The 27900-nt window shown below is 55.2% G+C and overlaps 3 protein-coding genes across 4 annotated transcripts in view; 2 read left to right on the top strand and 1 right to left on the bottom strand.

Moving 5' to 3' along the window:
* Window positions 1-332: 332 nt before the first annotated feature.
* EMILIN3 (elastin microfibril interfacer 3) lies at window positions 333-10597 on the top strand. The gene is given in 5 exon segments (XM_036395638.2): window positions 333-493; window positions 495-586; window positions 3623-3745; window positions 6632-6879; window positions 7821-10597. Coding segments are annotated over 5 exon segments (2442 nt in total). The 5' UTR covers window positions 333-409; the 3' UTR covers window positions 9716-10597.
* Window positions 10598-12898: 2301 nt separating this feature from the next.
* Window positions 12899-22214, bottom strand: LOC118694501 (phosphatidate phosphatase LPIN3-like). Its single transcript, XM_036395609.1, is given in 21 exon segments — window positions 12899-13498; window positions 13610-13713; window positions 13805-13916; window positions 14184-14336; window positions 15256-15342; window positions 15507-15655; window positions 15889-16018; window positions 16162-16229; window positions 16805-16897; window positions 16987-17056; window positions 17222-17315; window positions 17399-17562; window positions 17685-17784; window positions 18392-18587; window positions 18589-18810; window positions 18973-19093; window positions 19531-19635; window positions 19860-20068; window positions 20827-20922; window positions 21261-21461; window positions 22138-22214. Coding segments are annotated over 20 exon segments (2601 nt in total). The 5' UTR covers window positions 21453-21461; window positions 22138-22214; the 3' UTR covers window positions 12899-13362.
* A 5573-nt stretch (window positions 22215-27787) lies between these two features.
* The window catches only part of ZHX3 (zinc fingers and homeoboxes 3), a 46580-nt gene continuing 46467 nt past the window's right edge, over window positions 27788-27900 (top strand). For both annotated transcript variants that reach the window (XM_036395461.2, XM_036395459.2), the window contains exon 1: window positions 27788-27872. The gene's annotated coding sequence lies outside the window, so the exon portion shown is untranslated. The remainder of the gene's footprint in view (window positions 27873-27900) is intronic.

The following is a 27900-nucleotide window of genomic DNA, read 5'->3' as shown; positions in this document are numbered from 1 at the left end:
AGCCCCCGGGGCGGGCAGCGCTCACCGGGGGCTGCGGCACCGCTGGGGGGGCTGCACGGGGGGACAGTGGGGGTCGGGGGGCTCCGCTTTGTGTCCCCGCCCGCGGGGCCGGGGTCGGCGGCCGAGGGAGGGCGGGAGGAAGGAGGAGCGCGGCCCGCCCCCGCCGCCGCCCTACAAAAGGGGCCGGGCGGGCGGCGGAGCGGCGTGTGCCGCCGGGCAGGGCCGGCCAGGGCTGGGGACAAGGACAGGGACAGGCAGGGGCCGGGCAGGGCGCAGCGGGCGGCGCTCGCTCCCCTCCGCAGCGCTGTCCCGGCGGGCCCCCCCGTCCCGTCCCGCCTTGTCCCGTCCCATCCCATTCCGTCCCGTCCCATCCCATCCCATCCCGCTCCACCGCCGCCGGGCCGGGACCATGCGGCGCCGCCGCGGAGCGCTGCTCGCCTGCCTCTCGCTGGGGACGCTGCTGGCCCTCGCCGACGCCAAGGGTGCCTTCTACCCCCCCGGCCGCCCCCCTGCCCTTCGGCGGCAGGTACAGCCTCTACACGGCCGGCTCCAGCCCGCAGCTCGGCAAGCCCGTGGGCAAGCACAAGTAAGCGACCCCCGGCCGCGGAACCCGTCCGGAGAGCACCGGGAGCCGCCGTGCCCGGCACCGAGCCGGGGCTCCCTCGGGCATCCCTTACCGGGAACGCGCCGCGCCTCCGGGCTCCCCGGGCAGCATCCCCTGGGGACCCAACCCCGGTGCCGACCTTCAGGGCTCGCCTGCGGGCATCCCGGGCTGGGAGGGGGTCCCTGGGTACCGCCGCGGCATCCCTTGCTCCGTATCGTCCGCCAGGTACTGAGCGAGGGCTCGCTGAATGTGTCAGTGCCCCCCTCCATCCAGAGGAGGCTCCGGGAGTTGTATTTCCAGGAGGGAGCGAGCGGGCTGCGTGCGGTGCGGTGCGGGGCTGGGGAGGTGGGGATGGGGTGTCCATGTGTGGTTTTGGGGAAGGTGCAGGTACCTGCTCTGCGTGACATCGGTGATGTGCGGGAGGGGAGGATGGCAGTGCACAGACCTACGTGTGAAAACAGCTTGCTTTGGAGGGAATTGCTTGTAAAATACATACATGCTGGAGTTTAAATACGTTTTCAAGAAACCTGGAAAGCTCAGGCAGTGAGGAATGTGGGTTTTACACAAACTGTAGACTTTTTCCATTCAGTTGCATAAGAGCTGTTACACTGGGGGCAGAGAGGGGGGTGTTGCTTCCCTCTGTGCTTGTTTGCTAGGGCAGTTTCTGCCGGGCTCCTTTGAAAGAGGGAGGATGTGGGGTTACAGAACAAGCTGAAATGAATAAAGTAACACTAGGGATGAACAATACTGGCAGTGCCAGTGAGAACTTTCAAAAACCCGTAACATTTTCCAGCTGCTCACTCTAAAAACATCAGGCTGGAGCTATAAAACTGCTTGCCACAGGTGTGTGAGAAGGGAAGGGGTTCTGAGAGGGAGAGTGAGCCAGAGCCATGCTAACCCGAGCAGTCACAGTAGGCAGGGTTTATTACTGGCTAGTAGATCTGCCTGCATTGGCTACTAGCTAACTTAGAGGCAGCTGGTGGTGTTTGCAAGCAGGTCCTGGATTTATGGATAGACTGTGATCCTAAATTTCCACATACACACATGAACTCCCTTGCCTCCAGCTGAGAGAAGTGTCTGGCTTTCCTTCTCCTGTGGTCCAGTGCACGGATGAGTGACTCACTTGTGGAGGATCAGGGAGCAGCGCAGGGCCCTGCTCATGCTCTGAGCCTGGCAGCCCCTTGCCAGGGCACAGCTGCTCAGGTCTGGGCAGGCTGGAGATGCCAGTCACAAATGGGAGTGGTGTGCCCATCCCAGGGGATCAGAGAGGGGCTGGGGTGGATGTGCTGCTGCAGCTCCTGGGGGCAGCAAGTGGGATGTGCTGGGGCTGTGGGATCAGGGGATCCCTGCTGGAAGGGAGTAGAGAGAGGCTTGGAGGGAGCACATCCTGCTCACACCTTGCTGCTTCAGAGAGAGAGCTCCTGCCCTGGGTGGGCTGTTGGAGATCCTGCAGCCCCTGGATGGGGCACTGGGTGGCAGCTGGGGCTGCTGCAGCTTGGGTGCCTGGTCACAGGCTGGGATGCAGTTGGAGTTCCCTGGCATGGCCATCACATGGCCTGTGGAGAGTAGCCTCGGGGCTGAGCACAGAAATGAGCTGCAGGGCCTCAGCCCAGCTCTCATGGGCTTGCTGAGGTGGTCTGGATGATGTTGAGACAATTCTGGCAGGTGGAGGTACAGGAAAGGGACTGTGACTGTCAGGATGGAGCAGAAGGGTTTGGTAAGAAGGTCTCTTCTGGCTCCTGTTTGAGTGTGTGTGTGTATGCACAGGGTGGGTGTGCACAGCCCTCCCCAGCCCCCCCATGTCACACTCAGGGGCCAGAGCAGCAGCACTTTGGCTCGCCCTGAGTGGGGAAAGATCAAGGAAGGAGGGACAAGCACTGATGGCAAACAGGTGAAGACAAAGTGTGCTCCCTACCCACCCACAGCAAGCCCCCAGCTGGCACAGGGGCAGCCACGTCCTCCCGCCTCACTGAACACCTCTCTGCACCTGCAGCCTGTGCTGGCCCATCTGCTCATCCCGCTGACCTCCTGCCTCAGCTCTGCTCTGCACCCTGGGCCTGTGCCCTCCTCTCTCCTGCTCTGCCGTCTGCCACATCCCCCTGCCCTTAATCCCTGCCTCCCCACACATCCCTGCTGGCTCTGCCCCTGCAGACCAAGCCCATCTGCTCCTGCCGGCAGCCCTGCCTTCAGCTGGAGCAGCTGGCCTCCATCTGTCCTACAGCACCCTATGTCCTTCCCACACGCTGCCTTCCTCCCAGCCAGCTTCCCTCAGTGCCTGGCTGTGCTGCTTGGCTCAGGAAAGCTGGCTGGTACCTGTGGCACTCACTCAGGGGCATGGCAGGAGGGAGGAGGCTCTCTGTGCTCACCGTCCCTGAGATCTGAGGGGGTTTCCAGCCCCCATCACAGATCTACTCTGTGTCCCTGGCTCCATACCCGCTGCAGGGGCATGGCAGGAGGGAGAGGCTCTCTGTGCTCACTGTCCCACAGATCTGAGGGGGTTTCTCCATCACAGATCTACTCTGTGTCCCTGCCTCTGATGGAGGGACCCACGATGCTGCAGCCCCACAGAGCAGCATCTCCTCCCTGTGCCTTGTCTGTGGCAGCACCCACAGCAAGGCCTGAAGGCTTTTGGGTTGTCCCCTGCACTGGCAGCACTCCAGGAGCTGCAGCAGGACAGACCACCCCTGCCAGGCACTGCTGGAGCTGTTTCTGGGATCCTATTCCTACAACTGCTGCTGCTGGGATTCTGATTGTCCTCACAGCCTGTCTCAGCACACAGTCCATGCTGTGCTGAGCATAGCCCAGCTCTGGGGACACCACCAGCACTGGTGACAGCGTGGCTGTGACAGTGACAGGAACCACGCTCCTGCAGCATGGTTGTGATCCCCCTCCCCAGCAGCTGCCCAAGCTGGGGGGCTCCTTCCATCTCCTGCCCCCAGAGCTCTCTGGCAGTGCCTGGCAGTGCAGGCACTGCTGTCTGCTGGGCAGGGGTGGCAGTGTCTCTCTGTGTCCCCCCAGGAGTTTCTGTGCCTACGTGGTGCAGCGCAACGTGACGTGCACGCTGCAGGACGGGGCCGAGAGCTACGTCAAGGCTGAGTACCACAAGTGCAGCTGGGGACCCAAGTGCCCAGGGAAAGTGCTGTGAGTATGGGGCACACTGGACCATGGCTCCCTTCCCCTCCCAAAGAGATTTATCTCCTGAGACCCCGTGCCACCTTTCTGAGCATGCACCCCCACTTTCCAGAGGGCAGTGAAAGGGGCTGAAGGGCTTTTCCTGGACATGGCAGGCAGTGGTGTTGGGAGGAGGCAAGGTGGGATCTGTCAGGAGGGAGAGGGAGCTCTCTCCATCCTCAGAAACTGTCAGGGGAGGTTTAGATTGGATATCAGGAAAAGGTTTCCACCCAGATGGCAGCTGAGCACTGGAAAAGGCTCCCCAGGGAAGTTGATCATGGCACCAAGCCTGACAGAGTGGAAGAAGCATTTGGACAATGCTCTCAGGCACATGGTGTGATTTTTGGGGGTGTTCTGTGCAGTGGCTGGGCACAGAGATCCTTAAGGGTCCCTTCAAACTCAGGATATTGAATGATTCAGCAATAGATCAGTAAATCATGGGAAGTGGGGAGGTGCCTGTGCAGGTGTGTAGGAGAGCAGTTTGTCACAGACCTGCAGTGTGGCAGAATGATGGCAGCTCAGTGAGAACCTGGCTGAGAGGATGAGGAAAGGGAGCCTGTGGCTGGGGATGGCTCAGTGCTTCCTGCTCCAGGAAAATACCTGCAAAACTCTGCCACCTGGTCAGTGATGGAGGGAAACACTTTACTGTGCCACGGCTGGAGCTGCTGGTGGTGCAGGGGCTTTGTGCTTCACCACCCTCCAGGGATGCTGCTCCATGTGGAAAAGCTCTCCTGCATCCTTCCCAGGCTGGAGGAGTGGAGCAGAGCCGAGCACGGAGGAAAACTGGAATGAGAGAAGTTTTTGTCAGAGCCTTGTACCCATCCTGAGGCAGCTGGCTGGGGCTCTCCACGGCCCAGTGGTGCCACTGGCTCTGCTCAGAACCTCTCCTGGCAGAGATGGGCAGCTGGACCCACCCACTCACTTGTGCTTCCCATCACAAGGGTTTTAGCAGCATTTGGGGACTTCAGGACATCCTGCAGCTGCTGGTACCCATGGAGGAGATCTCCGAAGCCTCTCCCATCTCCATGATGCCCTCTGTTTTTCTTCTTCAAACAAAACCAGCGTAAAACCAGGGTGTTTTCTGAGGGCAGCTGGACCCACAACTGAATTTCCTGCAGAGCCTCAGATGCTGCATCCATGGACAAAAGGGAAACATGGATTTTCCACGTGCTGGGGCCATCAGTGAATGTTTGTGCAGCTGGCTGCAAATACTTCCCCTTGCTGCTGTTTGGAGCAGGGGTAGAAAATTTGGAGGTGCTCAAGGCTTTGAGCTCTTCTGCAGAGGCTGGGATGACCCAGAGAAGGTGCTGGGATGACACAGAGAAGGTGCTCTGCCTTGTGGATGCCACCCTCCTCCTTTCTTCACCCCCTGACAGTGGCTGGAGCAGCAATCTCCTGTGGTACATCCAGGCAGGTTTCTACACACTACAGCAGAAGGAAAGATCATTGAAACTCAGCAGCATCTGTGAAAAGGAGTAACAAGAAGAGCTTGTTTTGAACCTGTCCCTTTGGGAAATTGATGTTGAGAAATTTTGAAGAGATGCAAAGAGCAGAGGCTTTGGGTTTGTTTGTCCCCCTGCCCTGTGGTGTGTATGGAGGGGGCTGTATCTCACTGGGAATTGTGTGGGAGCAGCACTGCCAGGGGCTGCAGCCTGGGCTGGGGACACTGAATTCAGACAAGGGCACGGATGGCAGGGACTCAGCCCCATGTCTGCCCTGACTGATGGATTAGTGCCTTCTGCAGCCCCTCTGCAGCATGGATGGCTGTGCTGCTCCTCCAAGACCTTCTGCTGAACATGCTGGAGAAGAACAAGAGGCTGATGGTGTGTGTTGTCACAAAACAGCAAACTTCAGGACTTTCAGGCCCTGGTAAATTCAGATTGGATATTTCCAAAAGGCAGGCTTAAAGCATTGGTGTTTGGAGGTGGTGAGAAAAGTGCTGTGCTCAGCCCTGTACAGCTCAGCTCAGCTGGTGGGGAACACAGGGGCCAGCAGGGCCCTGTTCCATCACTGCTGCCCCACAGGGAAGCAGGGAGCAGCTGAATCCTCCCCCATGGCTGGGGGGACCCCATCCAGAGTGAGAGCAGAGGGGGAAGCTGTGAGGTGGGCTTGCACCCTGTGTGCTGGGTGTGGGAGGATCAATCTGTAGTACCCAAATTTGAGATGGAGACACTTCCCAGGGCATCCCAGCTGGGGCAGGAGGCAGGGTGAGGAGCCATCCCTCCGTGCACATCACAGCATCACGCCAGAGACCCTCACCTGGCCAGCCCAAGCCCCTTTAGGCTTCCCAGCAAACTGATGCCCTCCACACAGAGAGAAAACACCTTTCCAAAGGTAGTTTAACCCTCATGGGGGCTTCCAGACAGGATTACAGTTGAGAAGAGGATTTTTTTTTTTATCCCACTAGGAAATTCTGTAGGTCAATTCAAAGTGCAAACCACTTTTACAAGCAGTCCACTTCTCTCTTGGAAGTGATGTGAGCTTGCAGGGCTTTTGAAATCAGTTCCATCATTTCATCTTGTGCTCTGCTGGCCAGGAGTTGCCAAACAGTGTCACAGTGGTCACTTATCAGGCCAGGGACTGCAGCACTACACTTAGAGCTGCAGTTCTAAATCACCAGGTTAAAAAATACTTGACAAAAACCCCACTGTAATGCTGCAGTGAGCTGTGGTGCAGCAAGAGCTCTTGGAGAAGATGTGCCATGGTCTGCAGGGGCAGCACAAGGGTTTCAGCCAGGCTTCCCCAGGTGCCCAGATCTCCCACACCCAACAGGACTGCGACCCTGCTCTATTGCTTGATGCTGAGGTTGCTTCTCTAAACTGTCTTCTCTCTCTCTCCCTCCCCTCTCCTGGCAAGGTACCGCACCTTCTTCAGGCCCAAGTACAAGATTGGATACAAGACAGTGACCGAGCTGTCCTGGAGGTGCTGCCCAGGCTTCATGGGAGAAGGGTGCCATGACAGCCCTACAGACCAGCCTGGACTTCTGCCCCAGCATCCCAGCCCTAAAATGCCCCCTGGGCAAAAGATGTTTCCAATGCCCAGACTTCCTCCCTATCCCAAAAGCCACCCTGACCTGTTTCCAGGACCAAAGAAGAATCAATATGGTGAGATCTTGCTCCTGCTTCATGTCCCCAGGTCACCACACCATTGTCATGCACTCAAACCTCCAGGTTCTCTCTGTTCCAGTGCAGAGCATGAATCTGGCAAAAAATTCAGTGGGTGACACGTTTTCTGTCAGAGACCTGACACTGGATTGCTTTGAGGACCATTTGCTTTTAAAATCCTGTTTCTTTCAAAGCATGCTGCTTCAAAATTGTCTTTCCTCATTGATTTAGAGCATTTTCCCATTAATTATGGGGTTGATAGGGGGCATCTCAAGATGAAGCTCTCCTGGGCTGTTATCATCACCTGCTGTTGAACTTGGGACAGATGATAGCTTAAGGAGAGATGTGGGCTGAGATTTTGCTGAAATGACACTAACAGAGGGCAGGACACAAGGTTATTATGGGAAAGGACTTGAGGGAGGGAAGTTGAAGGAGCACCAGCCCTCACTGTGCCCTCTCTATTTGTGGTAAAGTTCCTCACTCAGGGCTCACCAAATGTGGTGGTTTTTGCAGGGGTCCCAGGACAAGGGAAGAGATGAGAATCTTGACTCCATGTTCAGAAGGCTGATTTATCATTTTATGATATATATTATATTAAAAGAAAATGATATATTAAAACTACACTAAAAGAATAGAAGAAAGGATTTCATCAGAAGGCTAGCAAGGAAAAAGGAATGACAATAAAATCTTGTGACTGCTCACAGCCTCGACACAGGTGGCTGTCATTGGTCATCAAGTAAAAACAATTTCACATACCGGGTAAACAATTCTCCAAATCACATTCCAAAGCAGCAAAACATGGAGAAGCTGAAGCTTCCCAGCTTCTCAGGAGAAAAGATCCTGGCAAAAGGGTATTTCATAAAATATGTCTGTGACATCTATTTATGTCATAAAATATTTCATAAAATATGTCTGTGACATCTATTTCTTTCCCTGTGCAGGCAGGAAGCTGCCCGGCCTCTTTGGGGACCGCCTGGACCGGCTGGAGGAGGAGGTGAGGCGCCTTTCCCAGTCCTACGACAGCCTGCACACCTTGGTGAGCGGGCTGGGGGACCGCCTGCGCTTGGCCATCCAGGAGGACACCACCAAGATGATCGGCTCCCTGATGAACAGTCCGGGCACACCCGACTCCTCCGTGGGATTCGGCATCATTCCCGATGGCCTGGTGGACGTGGCAGACAAAGCTGACATGGCCACGTACCCTCCCGTAGGGGACATCCTGACCAAAGTGACCGAGGTGAGCGACGTGCTGAAAACCAAGGCGGATCTGCTGCACGAGGTGCGGGGCATGGTCCTGGACCACGACGGGCAGATCAAGCACCTGCTGGAATCCGCCCGGCCCTCGCCGCTCACCTCCATCGACCTGCTGGAGGAGTATGTGGACACGAGGCTGAGCAACCTGCGTGGGGAGCTGCTGGATGGCTTCGAGAAGAAGCTGGGCAAGATCCAGACCACGTGTGATTTCCGCATCCAAGAGGTGCGGCAGCAGTGCGAGGAGGAGAAAGCCGCCAACCTGCGGCTGCAGCAGACGCTGGATGGGAAGGAGCTGGAGATCAAGAAAGAGATCTCTCAGCTGGAGACCCAGATCCAAGGGCTGACGGTGGTGGAAGGCTGCTGCAGCAACCTGGACTACCTCACTGATCGCATGAACATCCTTGAGAAAGGCCTTCACAGCATCTCCGAGTCCCAGAAGAACCTGCACTCACGCCTGGATGGAGAAATCTCCGCTGTCACCCTAGGGAACCTCTTTGAAGGGCGCTTCGAGGACCTGGAAGCCAGGCTCAATGCCACAGAGAGGGAAACAGGGAGCTGCTGCTCTGGTATAGAGGACAGCATGAAAGGCACGGTGGTGGCAGAGGTGGATGGCATGAGGACAGCCTTTGAAGACAAAATGCAGACCCTGGAGGACAGGTTCATGACCATCGTGGGGGAGCTGAACAATGTCAGTTCTCCCATGGGCATGGACGGAGCAGTGGTGCCTGTGCTGGAAGGGGAGCTTGCCAGCATGAGGAAACGGACAGATGAGACACTGGAGGCATTGCAGAATCGCCTCATCACCCTGGAGAGCACCTGCTCCCTGGGCTGCACCTCTGCCTCCAAAGATGTGGAGACCTTTCGGACGGAGATCGAGGACTGCCAGAACAAGAACCAGGACCTGCTGCTCCGCATGGACAGCAATTACGACCTCCTGCGCAAGCTGAACGCCACCATCCTGGAGATCCAGCGGCGCATTGAGGAGGAAGCATCGGGGGCTTTGCAAGGGGAGATCACCTTGCTGAAGATCAACCTGAACACTGTGAGCAAGTCTCTGACAGGGCTCAAGGACTCTGTCTCCCAGTACTCAGACACCGTGACGCATGTCAACTCCTCACTAGATGAGCACGAGCGGAAGATTGAGGATGAGGTCCACTCCATCCAGGAGAAGGTCAACGACCAAGGTTCCCAGCTTTTCTTCAGCAACCGCCGTGTCCTGAACCTCAAGGGAGACCTGGAGCGGCTCAAAGCCAGGATTGTCAGCGACCTGAGCTCCTGCAAGAACGTGGCCCACGGCCTGCAGCAGGAGGTGTCTCGCTTTGATGAGCGGGTGGCGCGGGTGGAGAGCGCCTGCGGCAGGCTGGGGGCCATCCCCGGCAGCCTGGACGGCATCAGGGAGGAACTGGAGAAACACACGGGCAGTCTGTGGGACTACATGGACCACATGAACGGGACACTGGCTGCCCACTCTCAGGAAATAACAGGACTGAAGGACAACTTGCTTGACTGCCAAGCCAAGGTTTCTGAGCTGGCAGAGCAGGTCGGGCACTTGGAGGAGAAGGCGGAGAGGAGGCAGCATTAGCCACACTGCCATGCCATGTGTCTTCCTTCTCCTGCTGTGAAGGACAGGATTAAATTATATCACACAGACTCACTCCAATGTGACAACAGTTCTTGGGATAATTTTTTTATGAAAAGCTGCTACATTTTTTTTTCCCCCTAATCTTGTTGGCCCCACTTCTTCTTAACTCCACCATGCTGGTGCTCCCCTCCTGATGCTCAGCAACTGTCCTGACTCTGGCACAGCAGTGTCACTGCCTCCTGGCTGGGGTGTTGCTTTGGCTCCGGGGCTGATGACTCCAGAAGGACAATTCAAGAGTAAGCTGGAGGCAGAAACATTTTTTTTCATTTTATTTTTGTGGATTTATAATTTCTTGAAGAATAAAACCCTGTAGTTATCAGCTGAGGAATAGTTTCTCTGACCTAAAGACCACCTGCATCTTAATCCAGAGACTGAGCAGAGCCAGGGCTCCTTGCAGGGAACAAAACTCACCGCAGGAATTGTAGATGTCAAAGAACACACGTATTCACACGTCCCTCCGGGAACTGGCTTCCCTTCTCCGAGATGGCAGCCCTCCTTGTGTATGGTAAATCCATTTATAATGCTCCCTCCTCCATGCAGATGCACATGCCTTATGGAGCAGATGAGGGTGTGCATTAGGAAAACACATATGCATATGTATATATATATATATGGTATGTGCATGTATATTTTTGAACAATCCTGTGTCACGGTGCTCATCTGATTCCAGTTTCCTAATGCTGCCCCCATGTCCTTTGCCATATTCCAAAGACCCACACTGAGCAGCTAAAAGCTGTGGCAGCAGTGTTTAGAGAGAGCCCCATGGTTCTGGGGGCTGCTGTGCTTTGCAATCCCACTCTGCTGGGCTCTCTGGTTACACCTGGGACTTGTGTAAACACGTGTCTTCCCTGAGGAGAGCTGTGTCCATAGGTCTCTGCAGAGACCAAGCTGGGCACAGAGCAGTCCTGTCCTCCAGCTGTGGCTCTCTCCTGTTTTATTGCTTAAGCTGTGAACTCCATCATCTCATCCCAGGCAGGAGAGTTCCAGCTGCTGCAGGGTGTGATTGCAGCAGGGGAGGAGCAGGAGCCTGCATCCTCCTCATGCTCTTCTGATCCCACTGGGATGCCAGTAGCCCTGGGACCAACACCAATGTGGAACAAGGCAGGCATCTGTGAGAACACCTCTGGAGGCCTGTCCTCAGCTCAGAATGAAAAACCCACATCATTTACCCAGCTTGACTCTGGTTTCCCACAAATAGGCAGGCTGGAAAACGTTTTCCGTGTTCCTGAGCAGCTCCAGCCTTGTCCTGCAGAGCTGTTGCACACAGAATCCACTCTCCCTAGGAGCCCACTATGGGCACCTAGGTTCTGCTGATCAGCCAATGGGGACTTCATTACTAGGATGAGGAGGAAATCAAAGAGCCTCCATCCAAGCGACTCTGGCACTTTATAGCAGAGGAACATACTTTTCTCTCAGCATTGTAGCTCATGAACCCTCCCACACCAGCCAGCCTTTGGCTCTCACACAGTGCCTGTCACCTCACCAGGCTGTCCCTGCTCTTTGCACCATGATTTCCTCCTTGATCCCCCCTGATTGCATGAAGGAACAGCTCTGTGCTCTGCCTAGCACAAACCAGCAGCAGCTCCCAGCAGAGATGCATCTGGACACCTTTTTTCCCCCAGAAAATCTGGGTGAGCTCCCTTAAACATGCTTCCAGGTTAGGGAGGACCACAGGGATCCCTGAGTCCAGTAGCCATGAGCAGTAAAAGCTCATTCCCCTGCCAGAGGAGCTGTGGGAGCATAGAGAGGACATGTGGCCCCCCCACCACTTGCCCACCCCTGCCAGGTGCTCACAGCACCAGAATTCACTCTCACTGCTCTGGCCTTTGCTGATTTGGAGCTACCCTCCAGCTGCTGAGACACTTCTCCAGCTGAGGAACACCCTCCTGCTGCCATTGGGCATCCTGCAAAACCTGCTCTTAGACAACAAAACTTATTTTTTTCTCCAGCCTAAGGAAGGAGTCTCAAGGCAACCCTGAGTACCTTGTGATGGGCCCGGGGAGCCCTCACCCTGCAGGGGGAGCATCCTGCCTAAGCCCCTTTTCCATCCCCTCACACCAGGGAGAAAACCAAAGAGAAAACCAAGCCAAGGGCCAGGCTCCCTGTTCCCCAGCCAGGGCTGGGTTAGAGTGGGTGAACAGGAACAGCTTCCCCAGAAAAGAGGGAGGCAGGACTGGCCATAACAAAACCAGGACAAGGAAGAAGTGTGACCTTCCAGAAAATGGTGCTATGTTTGGACTATTCCTGACTAGTCACTTGAAGCTATGGACAATTTGTTATTTCAGTTCTCAGCTATTCATGTTTAAAAAATGAAAGGAACTTGGTACAAAACTGGGCATTTTTTAAAAATTGCTTGCAAAGTAAGGAAATGCTGCCCATGGGGTTGTGCTTGTATGGGCAGTTTTCTGAGGCAGTTGATAACTGATCCTGTTAATTGACTGTGTTCTGTTGTTTTTAAAACCATGTCTATTTGTTCAGATTTTAAAAGCTGAAAAACTGTTTGTACTGGAAAGGAAAAAAATAAAGTATTTCTTGCTGAGGTTTCCAGGATCAAAATGACTTGTGTGGCTTCCAGAAGTGGCAGAGAAGATGACTTACACACAGGAGTCAGGGAAGGAGAAGGTAGGTGCCAGACTGGAGGAAGGAGCCCAGCAGTGCTTCTGCCTTTGTTTTACTTTATAACCTCCCATGAAGAGAGAGTTGGGATTGCTCATCCTGGAGAAGAGAGGCCATGGAGGGGCCTCACTGCAACTGTACATGACTTGAAGGGTCCCACAGGAAAGATGGGGACAGAATGTTCAAGAGGGTCTGTGGTGGGAGGAGAAGGGGGATGGCTTTCAGCTGCAGGAGGTTGTATCTAAGGAAACTGGTATTTTACTAAGGGTGGTGAGGCACAGGCCCAGGCTGTGCACAGAGGCTGTGGATGCCCCATCCCTGGGAACATCCAAGGCCAGGCTGGATGAGGCTCCTAGCACCCTGGTTTTGATAGAAGTGGATCCCATCACCCCCAGGACCCACTTGGTAGGATGCTTGAATAAGAATAAGCCAAATCACATTTTAAGAAAGGACTTGGAGCCTGGCTCCCACTTCTATGCACAGGGCTAAAGTAGACAAGAGACAACCTTGATTAAGGCACTGTTTATTATTGGTTTTTGTTCAGAACACTCAAAACCCCAGCATCTTCCATCAACCTTTACAAGTTGGTGGGCAGTTTCAGCTATCAAACTGCAGGTAGCTGGACTGTCTGGAACACTGGTCATACCAAAGGTACTAATAGCTATGGCAGAGGCTCATCAATACATACAACAGAGAACAACCACCAGCTTTAAAAAAGAGCCAGGCTTTAGAGGAGCTACAAACACCAGAAGAGACCCAGCTTTCAGGAATTTGTGTTTAGCAATTGGAGTTTTTGTAGAGTCAGAACTCCCTTTTACCCCCTCTGGCTTCCTGCTAAGGGGTGTCATGACCTCTATTACAAGTGCAAAATGCCCAAGCAGCAAACAGGGGGTGTGAGGTGCACCTGGAGCATTTAGTCCTGAAAAAGAACATTCAGGTGAGCCCTGGGTCAGGTCTCCACAGGGATAGGGTTAGGGGGAGCCATCCCAGTCATCATCAGGCAGTGAAGATCTCCAGTGGCTGTACTCTGGGGACACCAGAGCAGTGCTGCTCCTCCGTCCCACAGGAGGGAAGAACACCTCCACCAGCTCTGACAGCTGCTCATACCTGTGGGAGTAAGAAAGAAGTTACACTGGGGTCATTGGGTGTTTGTTTGATGCTTCTCTGCATCAAAGCCGGGTCATCCCAAAGATGCAGAGGAATAAACACTTTGCTTACGTTGACTTCTGGTTTTTTGTGAGCTCCTGGATCAGCTCTCCTTTGGGGTTTACTGTGAATATGCGGCTCTCTGGCAGCCCCACTTGCTTGTAAGTGTAGACATCCTGCCCAAGGAAGGCCAGCACAGAGTGAGAGCTGCAGGAAGGCACCACCACCCAGCCTGAGCCTTCCCTGCACCCCTGGAGACACACTCACATTGGGCCTGTTCCCAAAGCCTGCGTAGAAGGGAAACTTTGTAGCAAACAGTTTTCGGATGTCTGTCAAGCAGGGGACCTTGAACACCTCTGGGTTCTTCTCAATCACTTCCCTGCAGCACAAGAGACATGGTCACAGTGGCATCAGCTGGCCAGGACTGTGGGCACCAAAGCTGTCTGGGGCTCAGGGAAGTGATTTGAAGGGTAAGAGGTTTTGTGCATCAGAAGCTTCACTGTGAAGCTCCAGCAAGGTCAGGCAGCTCCCCAGCATTGTGCACCAAGGAGGGCAGAACAGTTTAAGGCCAGGACATCCCTCAGGGTCAAGCTGGGGAAGGGGGTGCTGTCCCCAGGGAAACGAGAAATGCAGGAAAAGACAGTACCTGTGGAAGGCAGACAAGAGGCTGCTGGGGGAAAGCAGCATGGGGCCCATGGGGAGGCCACAGCCCTGCTCATTGACCCATTTGAGGTAGTCTTTGGTGATGTGGGCCATGCCAATAGCCCTGGCCGAGCAGTAGAGGAACTTGTAGCCATTCCTAGAGAGAACACAGGGAGCCCCTCTGAGCTGCGGCCTGGGCAAAGCATTCTCCTGCTCCAAGGAGGAAGAGGTAGCCAAGTACCTGGCTTAAGAGCAAATCTTACTCCAGTAAGCAAGGTGGCTCCACAAAGAACATGAATCCCTTATCTGGAAACCCCAACTAATCCCAGTCTTCACCTGCCTCACACTGGGAGCCCCTGCACCACCCTCTATGCTCATCCCAGCAGCCACACACCCACCCAGCGCAGCTGCACAGCCCCCATTGGTGCTCAGCACCCTCACATAGCACTTTTATCCCACAGCACTGCCTGACAGCTGTGGAGGGCTGTACCCAGCCCTTGCAGACGCCTGGGCAGAGGCAGTACCTGGTGGCCAGAGGCAGCCAAGATGCTGGTCCCTGCAATCCCCGGAGTGCATCCCTCCCGTGCTCCTCATGGGGCCAGAACGAGCCATCCACAGGCCCACAGTGCCTCTCAGTGGCCACAGGGGCCAGGCACCAAGCTAGAGGCTCAGCAGGGACTCACTGCCAGTGTCACTCCTCACAGGTGAGTCCACTGGGCTGTGGCAAGCCATCGCTGGGTGCCCAGAGAGGTACCAGCACCGCAGTGCTGGGGACCCCCGTGCCACCTCTCTCAGGTGTGACCTTAGGTGGTCTTGTCTCCTCTGCTGCTCAGCTGTATCTCCCCAGCAAAGCCTCCACTGACACATACTCCTTCCAGGGAAGGTAATAAAAGCATCTGATCCCAGGGGACCCTCTGCTTTCACCCCACAACATCATGTAAGCAGCACAGCCAGCATCAGCCACCACTGACAGCAGATAGTGCAGCTATCTGAGCCTGCATCAGTGAGTAAGAAGCCCTGACTCTGATTCAACCAGCTTCCCACTTCCCCTTGAACTCAGCTGATCCAATACCTACAGGTGGATTTTGTTGAAGAGTTTAACAATCCCAGGGTGAGTCCAGTCTTTACCCAGTTGTGGCAAGATGTGTCCAAGAGCATCCGATCTCAAAGGAAAGGAGGCTGGGTTAGTGTCATCCAACATGGTGAGCATCCACCCCCACCCCACAAGGGTTTGTGCTCCCTTCTGCCTGCTTATGCAAGCCTTTAAAGGAGACTTTCCCCCAAGAGAGGAAAACAAGGATTTTGGGGTGGGAGAAAGGCCTTTTACTTGGTGATGGTGCCATCGATGTCTGAGATCACCACTTTTTCATTCCAGTTCCACAGGTAGATGGTGGCCTCACAGCGGCACGTACCCTGGTACTGAGTTGTCACACTGAATGCCACCTCGTTGGGGCCATCCTGCAGATTCAACCTTCCCTGGGGCAGAGGGGCACCAAAAGTGTTACACCAGCACCAATTCACACCACTCCAAGACTTGCCAGAGGCCAGACTGCCACCCACCCAGGGTGGCCCACCCTACAAGGTGGCCAACAAGGGAAAATATTTGGATGTCCCATGAAAACACAAGGTCAGGAGTAGAGAAATCCCTGTTTAAGGGTTGTCTCACCCCTACAGACATGGACAGTGAAGATGGAGGAATAAATACATACAATTTGTTCGGAGGAGAGCCGCAGGGATTTCCTGAAGTTTGGCAGAGGTTTCTGAGTGGGAGCTTTTGCTGCCAACGTGTCCCCAGCACTCTGGGGCTCATTCTTACTGGGTGACTCTTTGTCCTCCTGCCTACACAAAGAAGAGAAAGGGTCAACCAGAGTCTTAAAAAGGCTTTCTACCCTCTTTTATTAAGCAAACTTAAGAATAATTAGTCACATAGGAGAACAGGAGTATCCAGACTCCAGAAGATGGCCTGGAAGGGAGGCACTCACCTCTGCTGAACAAGGTCACGCCACAGTGTTCCCAGGCTGGCTATCCCTGGCCTCGGCTGCTGCTGCTGCTGCAGGCAGAGAGGGATGTGCTGCTTCTGGCTAATTCTCTTCACAGTGACTTAGGTATGGGGATGTGTTCTGCATTTGTGCTCAACACAGTGTTGGATAACAGAGATGCTTCTGTTATAGCTGAGCAGTGCTTGCACAGAGCTAAGAGCAAGAGCATGGGCTGCTTTCTTTCTTTTTTCTTTTTTTTTGGCAATGCCAAAAGAGATATCACTGCAGTCCCTGCCTTCACAGGGACACTGCTGATGGAGGAGGAAGCACAGCCTGATGCTGTGGTGGCGCAGGGAGACCAGCAAGCACACGTGCTGCCCAGGGACCTGGCATGACAGGTACACAGCAGGAGGCCTCACCACTACAAGGTCCACATTTCTGCATTTCCAGGTGCTGCTCTGCTGCTCAGGCATTAGCAGACCAAAGGGGACAGGTAGCAACCTTAAGAAGTCACCTCATCAGGTCCTGGATGCCCTCACAGTCAACCTCAGGCCATCCCCAGGACCCTGCTCCCACCCCAGCCAGTCAGCAGAATGATGCCTGTCCCCTGGGGACATGGTTGTCATATCCACTGCTGCAAACATACCTCCCCTGTTGGGATTTCTCTCCTCCTCCAGGAGAACCAATATCTCCTGTCTTTCTTGGGCAAATTCTCCTTCACTAATTCGTCAATGATGCTCTGTGAACATGGCAGAACATGAGATGAGGTCATTCCTCAGCCCAGGCCCTGCTGAGAATCATAGCCAGTAAATGTGCTGTACCACTGACCTCAGGAATGTTCTTCTGGAAAGCCTGCAGGGCCAGGACTATGGGACCAGCCACTGCCCAGTTGTAATACCTGGAAAAAGCAAGAGGGATAAGTACATCACTATCCTGCAGCATGGCCAGGTCCCACAACTTCTTTGGTACAATCATGCTCTGGGATGGAGTCACATTCCTACAGGGACAAAGGGGCCATGCTGTTCATTGTGGGATGAAGCAGCAGGAAGAGTAGGCCACTCACTTCTTGTTGATCATTATCACCAGGTTTGGGTCACTGATGAGCCTTGGATTCTCAGCAAACTGCTGGTAGGAGACCCTGTGTTCCATGAACTTCTCTGGTGGGACAAAAGGCTGTGTCATGGCATTGGAGGATAGAAAGGATTTCAGGGCTGCAGATTGCCCCTCTCCTCCTACCTACCATGAGAGATCTGCGTGTTGTCCCCGAGGCCCCCGCACAGGGACAGGGCAACTGTGGGCATTGAGTCAGAGTCCATGGGGCTGTTGGCAGTCGAGGTGGATGGCAGCTGGATACTCAGAGGGCTGCTGGGGTCTGTCACAGGACTCAAACTCTGCTCTGTGTCACTGCCAGCAAAGGAGGAAAACGGTGGTGACATCAGAGAATAGCTTTAAAAAATACCTCCATCCTTTGTGCCAGGGGAATTGCTCAAAAATGTCTGAGCTTGGCCAGCTGGGGCAACTCATACCTCTCGGCCAAATAGAGAGCCACTGGCTCCTTGTTCGGATCGGAGAAGTCTTCCAGGTAAATGGCCCTGGGACCCTTGTGACGAGTTCTTTTGATGGATCCTCAATGCATAGACAGAAGAGAGAGAGCTTAGTTGAATCACCTTTCCAATCACCCCAGCATCTATCAAGAAAGCCAACAGCATTTTCCTCACATCCATGTACCATACAAACAGGGCAGACATTTTCCTACTGGAAAACTACCGTAAGTCAACAGCAACAGAAGTGTCTCAAGACACTTGCACTAGCATGATCCTTAAATACAATGTGAAGGAGGGCACACAAATGCTTCTCTATGGTTTTCCCTGACTTGGCAAGCTCAGGATGAAGACACAAGTCAGGCCAGGTGCTGTCTGACACTTGAAATTAAGGTATGGCCTGTACTGCTGAAAAATCTTCTAAGTATGCAAAAGCAGAGACATTGAAGGATGGACTTTAGGGAACATAAGGCAAGAAAGCCTTCCTGGGAGCTGGATGGTCACTGAAAGGTGGACACCTAAGGCATGTGTCTTCAAAGCAAAGGAGCTGGTAGCACACAGAGAAGGCAAAGCAAGCACACCACACCTGGAAGTCATGGAATTACACTGAAGGGACAACCCAGGGGCTCATCTGAGTCAGACATATCTGCAGGCTCAAACACCACTTCAAGCAGCACCAGTCACCCTCTCACCTTGCCTCTGCTGCCTCCCCAGCTGGGATGCAGGGCCTTCTGAGCCCGCCTGCCTTGGAGCAGTGGCTCCCTCAAAGTGCTCCATATCTGGCACAGCATTCACATCTTCCTTCTGCTGCTCTTGTGGGACTGAGTAGGCCCCCAAAAATGTCTTTGCCCTGATAGCACGAAGGACGTCCTTCAGCCTGCAGACGCAGGTTCCCAGCCTGGGGTGTAAGTGTTGGCTCAGTTGCAGACACAGGCAAGGAATGGGGCATGTCTTGAGGTTCTGCTGGGCTTGAAACCCCTCCTGGAGGTTCAGAGGTGGCAGCAAGAGGGGTTGCCTCATCCACTGGGAACAGTGTCGCAGAGACGGTGGTTGCTGCAGCAGCAGTGATCTTTGTGGACTTGGCTGGTTTAACTTGCACCAATTTATTCACCTCAAGGGAAGCAGAAGAACAGGTCTGAGGGTGGAAAGTTGCCCAAAGCATCACACAGAAGAGGACAGCTTCTCTAAGGCTGCCTGGCCAGAGCCTCCTCTGCTTTCTGCAGGTCTTTTGGACACCCATTCCCAGCAAAAGACCGAGAGCACAGGGACTTACCTGAGGGAGCCTTCCCCAGAGCCACTTCATGTGGGATTCAGCCCCTAGAGAAAAGCTTTCCCGTGGTTTGATCTGCAGTTCAGAATCACTTTTGTGAGGAGGCTGATGGCTCAGCTTGAAGCTGCAGGAAGAGAAGGTGATGTGAGGCCTCACTTACTCTGCAGACCCTTGCTCTCCTATCAGTAAAAGGACATTTAGGGCCAAGAACCCTGTAATGCTGGTTTCCCATAAAGTCACTTCTACCCTATAAGATTGTCACTCCTAAAGGACCGAGATCTATGGAAGCTGAGGCCCAAGGAAGCAAAGTGCTACGCCAGCAGCTGCCCAGAGCACCTCATCAGCAGACAGCCCTGTGCACACAGGCTTCTCACACCTGTGACCACGGCCTCCAGTGTCTCTTGTGGTCTCTGAGCTTTCCTCCAGCCACACCATATCAAGCTAGGAGAACTGTCCTCTCCTGACACCTCCAAGTCACTTTTCCATAACTCCTTCCCTGTCATGGGGCATGTCCCCTGCTCTCACCAGAGCTGAGCAGAACACCTTGGCTCTGCCTGTTACCTGTCAGCTTGGGGCAGCTCCCCATCGGAGAACGAGCGTATCTCTGGGGGCTGCAACGACCCAGTTACATCAAGGACATCAGAAAAGGATGAACATGTTGCATCACTGCAAAGGAGGAAAGAGAAGGAACTTGTGCTACTCTCAAGCAGCAGCCTCCTCTCCAGAAAGCTGGCAATACCAGTTTCACCATTCCCCCTGGCCTTCTACTCCACAGGAGACTGGGCTCCAACTTGCAAACACTTTCCCCCTGTTTCAGTACTGGTGGCCATCACCAAATGAACCCGCAGGCTTGACCTACTGCATCACCCTGCCCAGACCAAGCAGCTCACCTTGCAGCTAGCAGCTCTTTTTTGGCCTCATCACTGTCAGAATCTGTGTCCAACACCTCCTTCTTCCTGGGCCTTCTCCTGCGTCGCCTCCTCTTGCGCAGGATCACTCCAGAGCTGGAGGCCTCCAGCCCCTGGGAGGGTTGAGCAACATCTGTCATGCACTGCTCCTTGCAGATGGGGGACGTGCAGAGGAAGAAGGGGATGCTGCCCTGGAACAGGGATGGGGCAGAGCACATCAGCTCCCTCCAGCACATTCCTATTCAGCCTAGCAGCTCCTTGCTCTCTATGGAGTATACTATGGAACAGCACAACCAACACCACCGAGCCCTCGGCCCAGGGGTGGTTTTGTGGTGGGGCCTAAAAGGAAAGGATTTGTACCTACAACATGTGAATAGAAGAATATTAGGGTATTCAGCCACAAGCTAAAGACATCCTTAACATGGGCAAGGAGAGACAGGCAGAAGATGGCACCACAAGACCAGAGTTACCAAGGCTGCAAATGGGATTTGACTCCAGAGCCCTTTACTACTTCCAGACCCAGCCCAAGCCAGCAGTGACCACAAGTATGCCTAAAAACAGAGCTGCCAGGATTTCTGGAAGCCACAACTAGTCTCATCCCACTTCCCATTGGAGCAGACAGCCTGCCACAGCATCTGTCTCATTCTCATCACTGCCACAAGATCCCCTGAGAGGCCAAGATATCCACCTGTCTGGCCAGCAGCCATGCCCATTGATGGAGACCAGTCTGGGATGCAGATATTTGGTCTAATACTCCCTCAGAGTGCTCCACCACGTGGGTTACAAGGTCCTTTGATCAGGAACCTTTCCAGACACAGAAAACATCAGATGGGACAATGGAGTCACTCTGGGGAAGAGCAGCATTCCAAACCTGGTCATTCTAACTCAACTCTGCACTTCCAGGGAGTCACACCAGGACACAGACATGCAGCACCTCCACATAACCAACCTCATGCTCCTCTAACTCTTCGACAAAGAAGGCCTCTCCATTGTCTCCCAGCTTCATGTGCAGGTCGACAGGCTCTCCGTTGATTTCAATGTCAACCTAGCAAGGGACAGAAGCATCCTGTGCATCTGAACCCTCTCATCCACTGGAGCACAGGGGCACTTCCAGATGGAGGGGATGGGTTGAAGTTGCTCACAGGGCTGACAGTCACACAGCCTTTGAGGCAAGGGACCTCTCCCAGTTTTCCTGAAGAGCACATTCCACCCTGGAAATGGATGGGCTCCATTTGGGGGCATCCCCCTCAAAAACCTGGCAACCCTTTCAGCAGGCTCCCATTCCCCTCAAACAAAGTCCTTCCATAACCTGTGGGTTATAGGAACTCCTGGGTCTGGAGACACTGGGAAGGAAGCATAGCCCCAGGGTTATGGGGCACTTACCACCTTCTCCTTGGAGCGCAGCACCCCCAGCTTCCCAAAGCGCACGTGAAACGGGGAGCACTTGAAGGAGTTGTCGGGCTGCCTCACCACGACCACATCGATGCAGCCCGACAGGGTGGCGGGGTTCAGATCACGGTACAGCCCCTTCACCGTGACAAAGACACTCTCAGCCAGGTGCCCCACATAGTTCATGGTTTGAGACTGCAAGTGAGAGACAAAAATAGACCCAGGTAGGAGAAGAGAGCTCTAGCAACTAAAGGCAATGTAAGTTTAGTGGAGGAGAGTCCTGTCATGGCTGCAACATAGCCCCATCATGGGAGCAGGCAAGCCTCTAGAGAAACTGAGGCAAACACCTGAGGGCTTTGATGAAGATCAGCCACGGCCTCTGTGAGCACCAGAAAACAGGACAGAAGCCAGACCATGAGTTATTGCATCCAGCTTGGAGGAGAGATGTCCTTGCCATTGGGATACACTATCACATTTCCTCCTTGAGAGGACAAATACAACCTCATAGCAACACCACACAGTCAAGCTGTCAGCATCCCATTCAAACAAGAATTGGGCTGGCAGGAGACCTCCTGTCCTGCACTATCCTTATAAATTCCCAAACAACTCATGGCAGAGAGGTGGGAAGTCTGAGCTGCTCCATAGACTACACATTCAATTTGAATAAAGTCCAAACCTAACATTTCCCACTCAGAAGGAAAGGCATCCCACTTAGGCATTGCAGAATTGGCCAGACATGGCTCCTGTACAAGCAAGAACTCCTGTGCTGGGCAGCACAGCCAGGTGATGATGTGGTGTCCCCAGGAACTCTCAGCACAGCACCCAGTGCACACTCAACCCAAAGGGCAGCTGGGGGGAGTTGGTTCCTTACCCAAAGGGACGATGACAAGCATGTGCCATGCGACAAGCCCTCTGCCCCAGCAGGTATCCAGCCTCTCCGATCCGTTTTGCATAAGCTCAGCCCTGTCCCATTCCCAGACATCCCTCCTGGAAGGGAATCTGAGCAGGCAGGTCTTGCTCCCGATCCATGCCCCATCCCCCACCTCTCTCTGGCAGCCAGGAGTGAGCCCAAATCCCAGATCCTCTCTGGAGGATGACAGCAGGGAAGTGCTAGCCAGCTCCCGAAGCTTCGGTGGCTCCATCAGCTCTGCTGTGAGCGGGGCTCAGATCACGGGGCCTCTCACCAACCTGCTGAGCCCAGCTTTCCCAGGCATTGCTGCCAGGGCAGGCAGCCCTCCAGCTGCTTTCCCTGTGGTGCCACAGGACCTGGCAGCAAAGGGGAGACAGCTCCTCTCTGCACATGGGAGCAGTTTTGGAGAGGAGGAATGATCAGACTGACCCAGATGCTCCCCGGGCAGCACTTATGAGCTTACAGTTGAGATATACACTGACACAAACCTGAAAAGTGCATAGGGAAAGTGCATGGGCAGAGAAAGCCCATAGGATTTGGGGTGGGGCCTTGGAAATTATCCCCAGATATGATGCACTGAGCACCACCTTTATGGTGAACGAAGGGTGCAAGAGCTCAACACAACACTGCAGGCACACAGTAAAACAAGTGCCAGGGCCATGTCCCCTCTGCAGAGCCACTGTCCCCCCTTGCCTCAATGGGCAGCTGCCCACTCCCCAAGCATCTCATTTCTGAGGACTGCATGGCTATGGTACAGTTTTCAGCTCAGTGAATTTAATTCCCTGTGGGCCTCACCTGGGATGGTTGGAGGAAGGCAAGGAGTGGAGAGAAAGAGGCTTTTCCCTACAGGCCTCGGCCCCACCATGGATGGAGCAGGCCTGTCAGGGAGGTGAAGGGTAGGTTATAGTCTGGAGAGACATTAATAGGCAGACAGGGCAAGAGAAATGGTCTTCAAGTCACATTCAGTACGTAAACCCTCTAGAGGAATGGGGCACCTCTGCCCTCAGCCTCCAAACTTGCCAGGACCACAGCCCTCCGCCATGCAGCTCTTGTGGAGGATGAAGGGGACAGTTCTCCCCTGCCGACAGCCCATATTAACCTCCAGACCCAAACAGTCGCCCAAAATAAACCAGGTGCTTTGATAACACCAGTGTGCTTTGCTCCTGGGCCACCCTGCCAGCAGCACACCCTGCCCACATCGACACCCAGAGCTGCTCTCCCATCCATCGCACGCTGCAAACCAGCAGGGCCTTCCCCATTACCTGGGCAGCTGCTGAGCCTCAGCACCTCCTCGACTTCGGGGCAAAACTGAACCCCGGGCTTGCTCTGTGCCGGCAGCGGCACTCACCCTCAGCTCCTCCTCTCCCTGCTGCTTCCTTCCTCTCACCTGAGCGAGGGGAGGGCCCGTCTCCGAGCAGCCCCGGGCCCGTCTCCGAGCAGCCCCGGGCTGCAGACCCTGCCTCCCGCCGGGCCTCTGAGGGCCGCGGCCGGCCGGGCTGGCTCTGCGCTGGCACCGGCACCCGGGGCTCGGCCAACAGCCCCTTTGCTCCAGCAACCCCGGGCACAGCTGCCGTGTGCCCATGGAGACCCTTCCTTCTCCAACCCACACGGTGAAGCCTTAATGAGACATCAAGGGTGGCCAAACCCCGGGGGCTGCTCTGCCCTGCATCATCTCCACGGGGATGGGAAAAGAGGGCATGGTGAAAGGAGAGCACATAAAGCAGATGCTTTAGGAAAATTTATGCTCTCCAGATCTCAGGGAGCCTGGGAGCAGTGGGGAAGTGATGTGGGAATAGCTGGGTGGACTCAGATGGGAAACTGAGGCCCCCAAAAAGTGCAATGACTCCCACCATACTATAACTCCAGGGCAGGCATGTGGCCGGTGTGGGCTTTGTCCTGTGTTTTCCTGACTTCTGTGCTGGTCATTCCCCAGCAGCCTCTCTGCTGGGTTTTGGAGTGATGGGGATTGAGTGGTGGCACTTTAGGGATGGAGGCTCTCCAACACTTCACTCATGGAGCTGACATTGTGCTGTGAGGGTAGAGAAGCACCAAATATCGAGGGTGGCCGCTTAGGACATCTTTAGACCCTGAGAAGAAGGATCCAAATCTTGTTGGTCCCAGATGATGGGTTGATCTGCAGAAATGCCACAGCTCATTCCCAGGCAAGCCCTCTTAGCACCCAGTGCCTCACTTTCCTCGGTTATGCTGATGGCAACTGGAGGCACAGACATCCCCCCTGTGCCCATCCAGTGCCAAGCATGGCCTGGGCACAAGATCCCAGTGCCAACACGGGAACTTTCCTGAAGGCTATGGCAAATCTGCTGAGGAATGAAGCTTATTTTCCAGCAGCTTAGTCTTCTGAGAGCTCTGCCCCTCAGTGAATTTGGACTGAAAGCAGCTATTGTGGATGGCCCAGCATGGCTGCAGTCCCTGAGGAGGGTGGGCTGGCACTGCAGGGCAGGCAGCTGCCACCAAGCCCCACAGCCCATGGCCAGGTCACTGGGCACTTCTGCCCAGCAGGGGAGGAATCTGTTGGAACCTCCATCAAGACACCTTGGGTGTGACATTTCAGGTGTTGTCCTTAGACTGATGCCACTGGAGCGGGTCTCACCCAGGGCAGGGGGTTACATCCTGCAAGCCCTGAGGGTGTAACACAAACCCCAGGGCTGGAACACAAAAGCAAGGACAGATTTCAATGAGATTTCAATGCAGATTTCAATGCAGATGCCTGGTAACTGGGGGGACTGCAAACGCCTGGTAACTGGTAAAAAATGCTGCAGAGGACATTCAACAAAGGACATCTGAGTACAGGACACCATTTCTTCCTCAGCCAGCTGAGTGTATCTGCAGATGAACACGGAGAAGGAACAAAATGCCAGCAGGAGCAAGCGGGCAGCTCAGCCTTGCTGTGCCTCCAAGCCCCCCCATCCCTCTGGACACAGGGATGAGCTCCTGGCACTTGGGCACCCTGCAGAAGTACAGACCCCATCAGTTAACTCCAAGGCTTCTTGCCCAGCTGGTTTTCCCCACCCATCTGTACTCCTGGTTCCTGACACACCAACCTCTGCTGGTGCCCCCATGCCCCTGCAGCAGATCCCCAGCTGTGCCATGGCTGTTCTGAGTGATGGCTCAGGGGTTTTCCTGAGATGCTGGCAAAATCCAGGCAGCAGCCAGGCAGGCTGAGGCACAGCTGTAAGGATGCCTTTTCCTGAATGCTGTGCACTGAGCAGGATGCTGCAGGGTCTGGTGAGGGATGGCCAGAGCCGTGGGGCTGGGTGACAGCAGTCAATCAACCCATGAAGCCCAAGGTCCTTGTGCCAGGCAGCTCCCAGGAGCAGCTGCCTGCTGCTGGCAGGGTTTTCATCCCTGACTGACATTCCTCCACTGTGACCCTCCAGGGAATCCCTGCCAGACACTGGGATGTGAAAGGGCTTTCTCATTATCATGGCCCCTTCTCCCAGCAGGGAGAATCAGCATTTCAAGAGGAGGGGGAGCTTCAGGAAGGTTGGCAGAGCTTCCTGACCCTCAGCTGACTGGGCTGGGGCTCCCATTTCCTTTCCTGGATCAACAAAGAGCTCCAGAGGCTTGTGAAAGGAGTGATTCAGCAAAACAGGATGAGAGGAGAGGCAGAAACACTAAGTCAGCACAGCTGGATGGGGTCAAATTCCCATCCTGTGAAAGCCATGGGGAGAAAGGCTCAGGTGTCCTACTCCCTCAGGCATAGGGACAACTCCTGACAGTCCAGCTGTTCTGTATACCAGCCCTGGAGTGAGGAACACAACAGGAAAACAGCATTGTTGGTTTTGTTTTTTATTCCCATTCTCAGAAAGATCAAGTCAGACTGGCCTGGCATGCGATGGAGTGGGTGGGAAAGCCATTTTGCCTTAAGAGGAGGAAATGCCATCCTCAGTCCTCAGTCACAAGCATTGAAAAAGCTGAATTACAGCAGCAGGACTGGTTGAAACCATCCATTCTGGTTTAAAAACATGCTCTGCTGATTTGGCTCCTAGTTTCTGACCTGTTAGAAGTTCACATTTCTTCTGTAAACACAAAGGGTTTAAGCTTACTTAATAAAAAAAACCCCAGAAAGCTGCAATTCCACGCAGTTGTGTGGCTCCAACAGCCAGGGCTTGCAGAGAAATCCAGCAATACCCTCAAACTGGGAGAGCTGAGAGCCCTGAGCAAAACGTGGTCCTGAAAAATGAAGTCTCTCAAGTGAGAGCCCTCAGCTTTTGTGTCCCAACTTCTGAGAATCCAGCCAGGACACACAGTCTAAAGCAAATAGCTTTAGATAAGTGATATATTTACATCAATGTAACTGTGAGCAGAGTCTGACCATCAGCTCTGAATCCAGGAAAATTGAGATAATGTGCACATTTAAGCTACTGGAAAATCTTTTATCTTTTGTCCAAAGCTGGTGTCTGATTTCAAGACAAGATCTTTCCAAGACACGCTTTATTTAAAGGAAATAGTTGGTGCTCGTTTCGATTCCTGACCTGCTCACAGCAGGCTGGGAGTGACGCTGCCAAAGCCTTGGGGTGCAGCAGTTTGGGCACCCCAAGCACCTCTCCAGGCCGGGGAGTGCCGGGGGGGGGGGGGCAGACAGCAGCTCTGGGGTCGGGCTCACCCCATGGCCGGACCCCTGAGCCCCCCACAGCAGCCTCTGTACCTCACCGGGTGGCACAGCCCCAGCTGCCCGGGGGACTGGGAAAGGGAAGGGGCTGGGGGCTTCCAGCCACACAACCATCCCTGCCGGGTCCGCTGCCTCGGACACCGTGCAGGGCTGCCCGCCCCGAGCCACCCGCGGCTCTTGACGGGGCTGATGGAGACCGCGGACCGACCGGACTCGTCGCCCTCCTCCGGTTCCACCGGAGCCCAGCGCCGCCGGGCCGGTTCAGCTCCGTGCGGGGAGCGGCAGAGCGGCGGGGACAGCGGGGTCCGGTGTGCACCGTGCCGTGCCCAGCCGTGGCCGTGGCCGCACGCTCCCCATCACCGTCCGCTCCCCGCGTTCGGGGCTGCTCCCCGCTCCGCGCACCCCACGGGCGCTCGGGGGGCTGCTGCGAGCACTCGGGGGCAAAGCCGCGGTGCAGGCGCTCGCCGCACGCCCCGGTGCCGGTCCAGATCCCAGTCTCGGTGCCCTGTCCCGATCCCTGTCCCAGTGACCGATCCCAGTCCAGATCCCAGTCTCGGTGCCCTGTCCCGATCCCAGTCCTGATGCCCTGTCCCGGTCCAGATCCTAGTCCTGGTGCTCTGTCCCGATCCCTGTCCCAGTAACCGATCCCAGTCCAGATCCCAGTCTCGGTGCCCTGTCCCGATCCCAGTCCTGATGCCCTGTCCCGGTCCAGATCCTAGTCCTGGTGCTCTGTCCCGATCCCAGACCCGGTGACCAATCCCGGTCCAGATCTCGGTGCCGGTCCCGGGACTGCCCCGACCCAGCCGGGTGTCCCCGCGCGCAGGCGCGCTCCGGCGGGCTGCGGTGACGTCAGCGCCCCCCGCCCGGCGATGGAGCCCGGCTGATGCCGGTGTGTGTCGCGCCCGCCCGCCCCGCGCTCCCCCCGCCGATGCCTGCGCTCGGCGGCGCCCGCCCGCCCCGCTGCGCCGCCCGCCCCGCGCTCGGGGCCGGGGCCTCCGCCGGACCGCACCGGACCGGACCGCCCCGCACCGAGCTCCGCCGAGCCGCCACGGACCTGCCGCGGGTGAGTGCCCAGCGCCCGGCGCGGCGGG

This window comes from Molothrus ater, chromosome 17, assembly GCF_012460135.2.
Source record: "Molothrus ater isolate BHLD 08-10-18 breed brown headed cowbird chromosome 17, BPBGC_Mater_1.1, whole genome shotgun sequence".
NCBI lineage: Eukaryota > Metazoa > Chordata > Aves > Passeriformes > Icteridae > Molothrus > Molothrus ater.
Note: the sequence above shows the minus strand (reverse complement) of the source record. Positions and strands in the feature narration are given on the sequence as shown.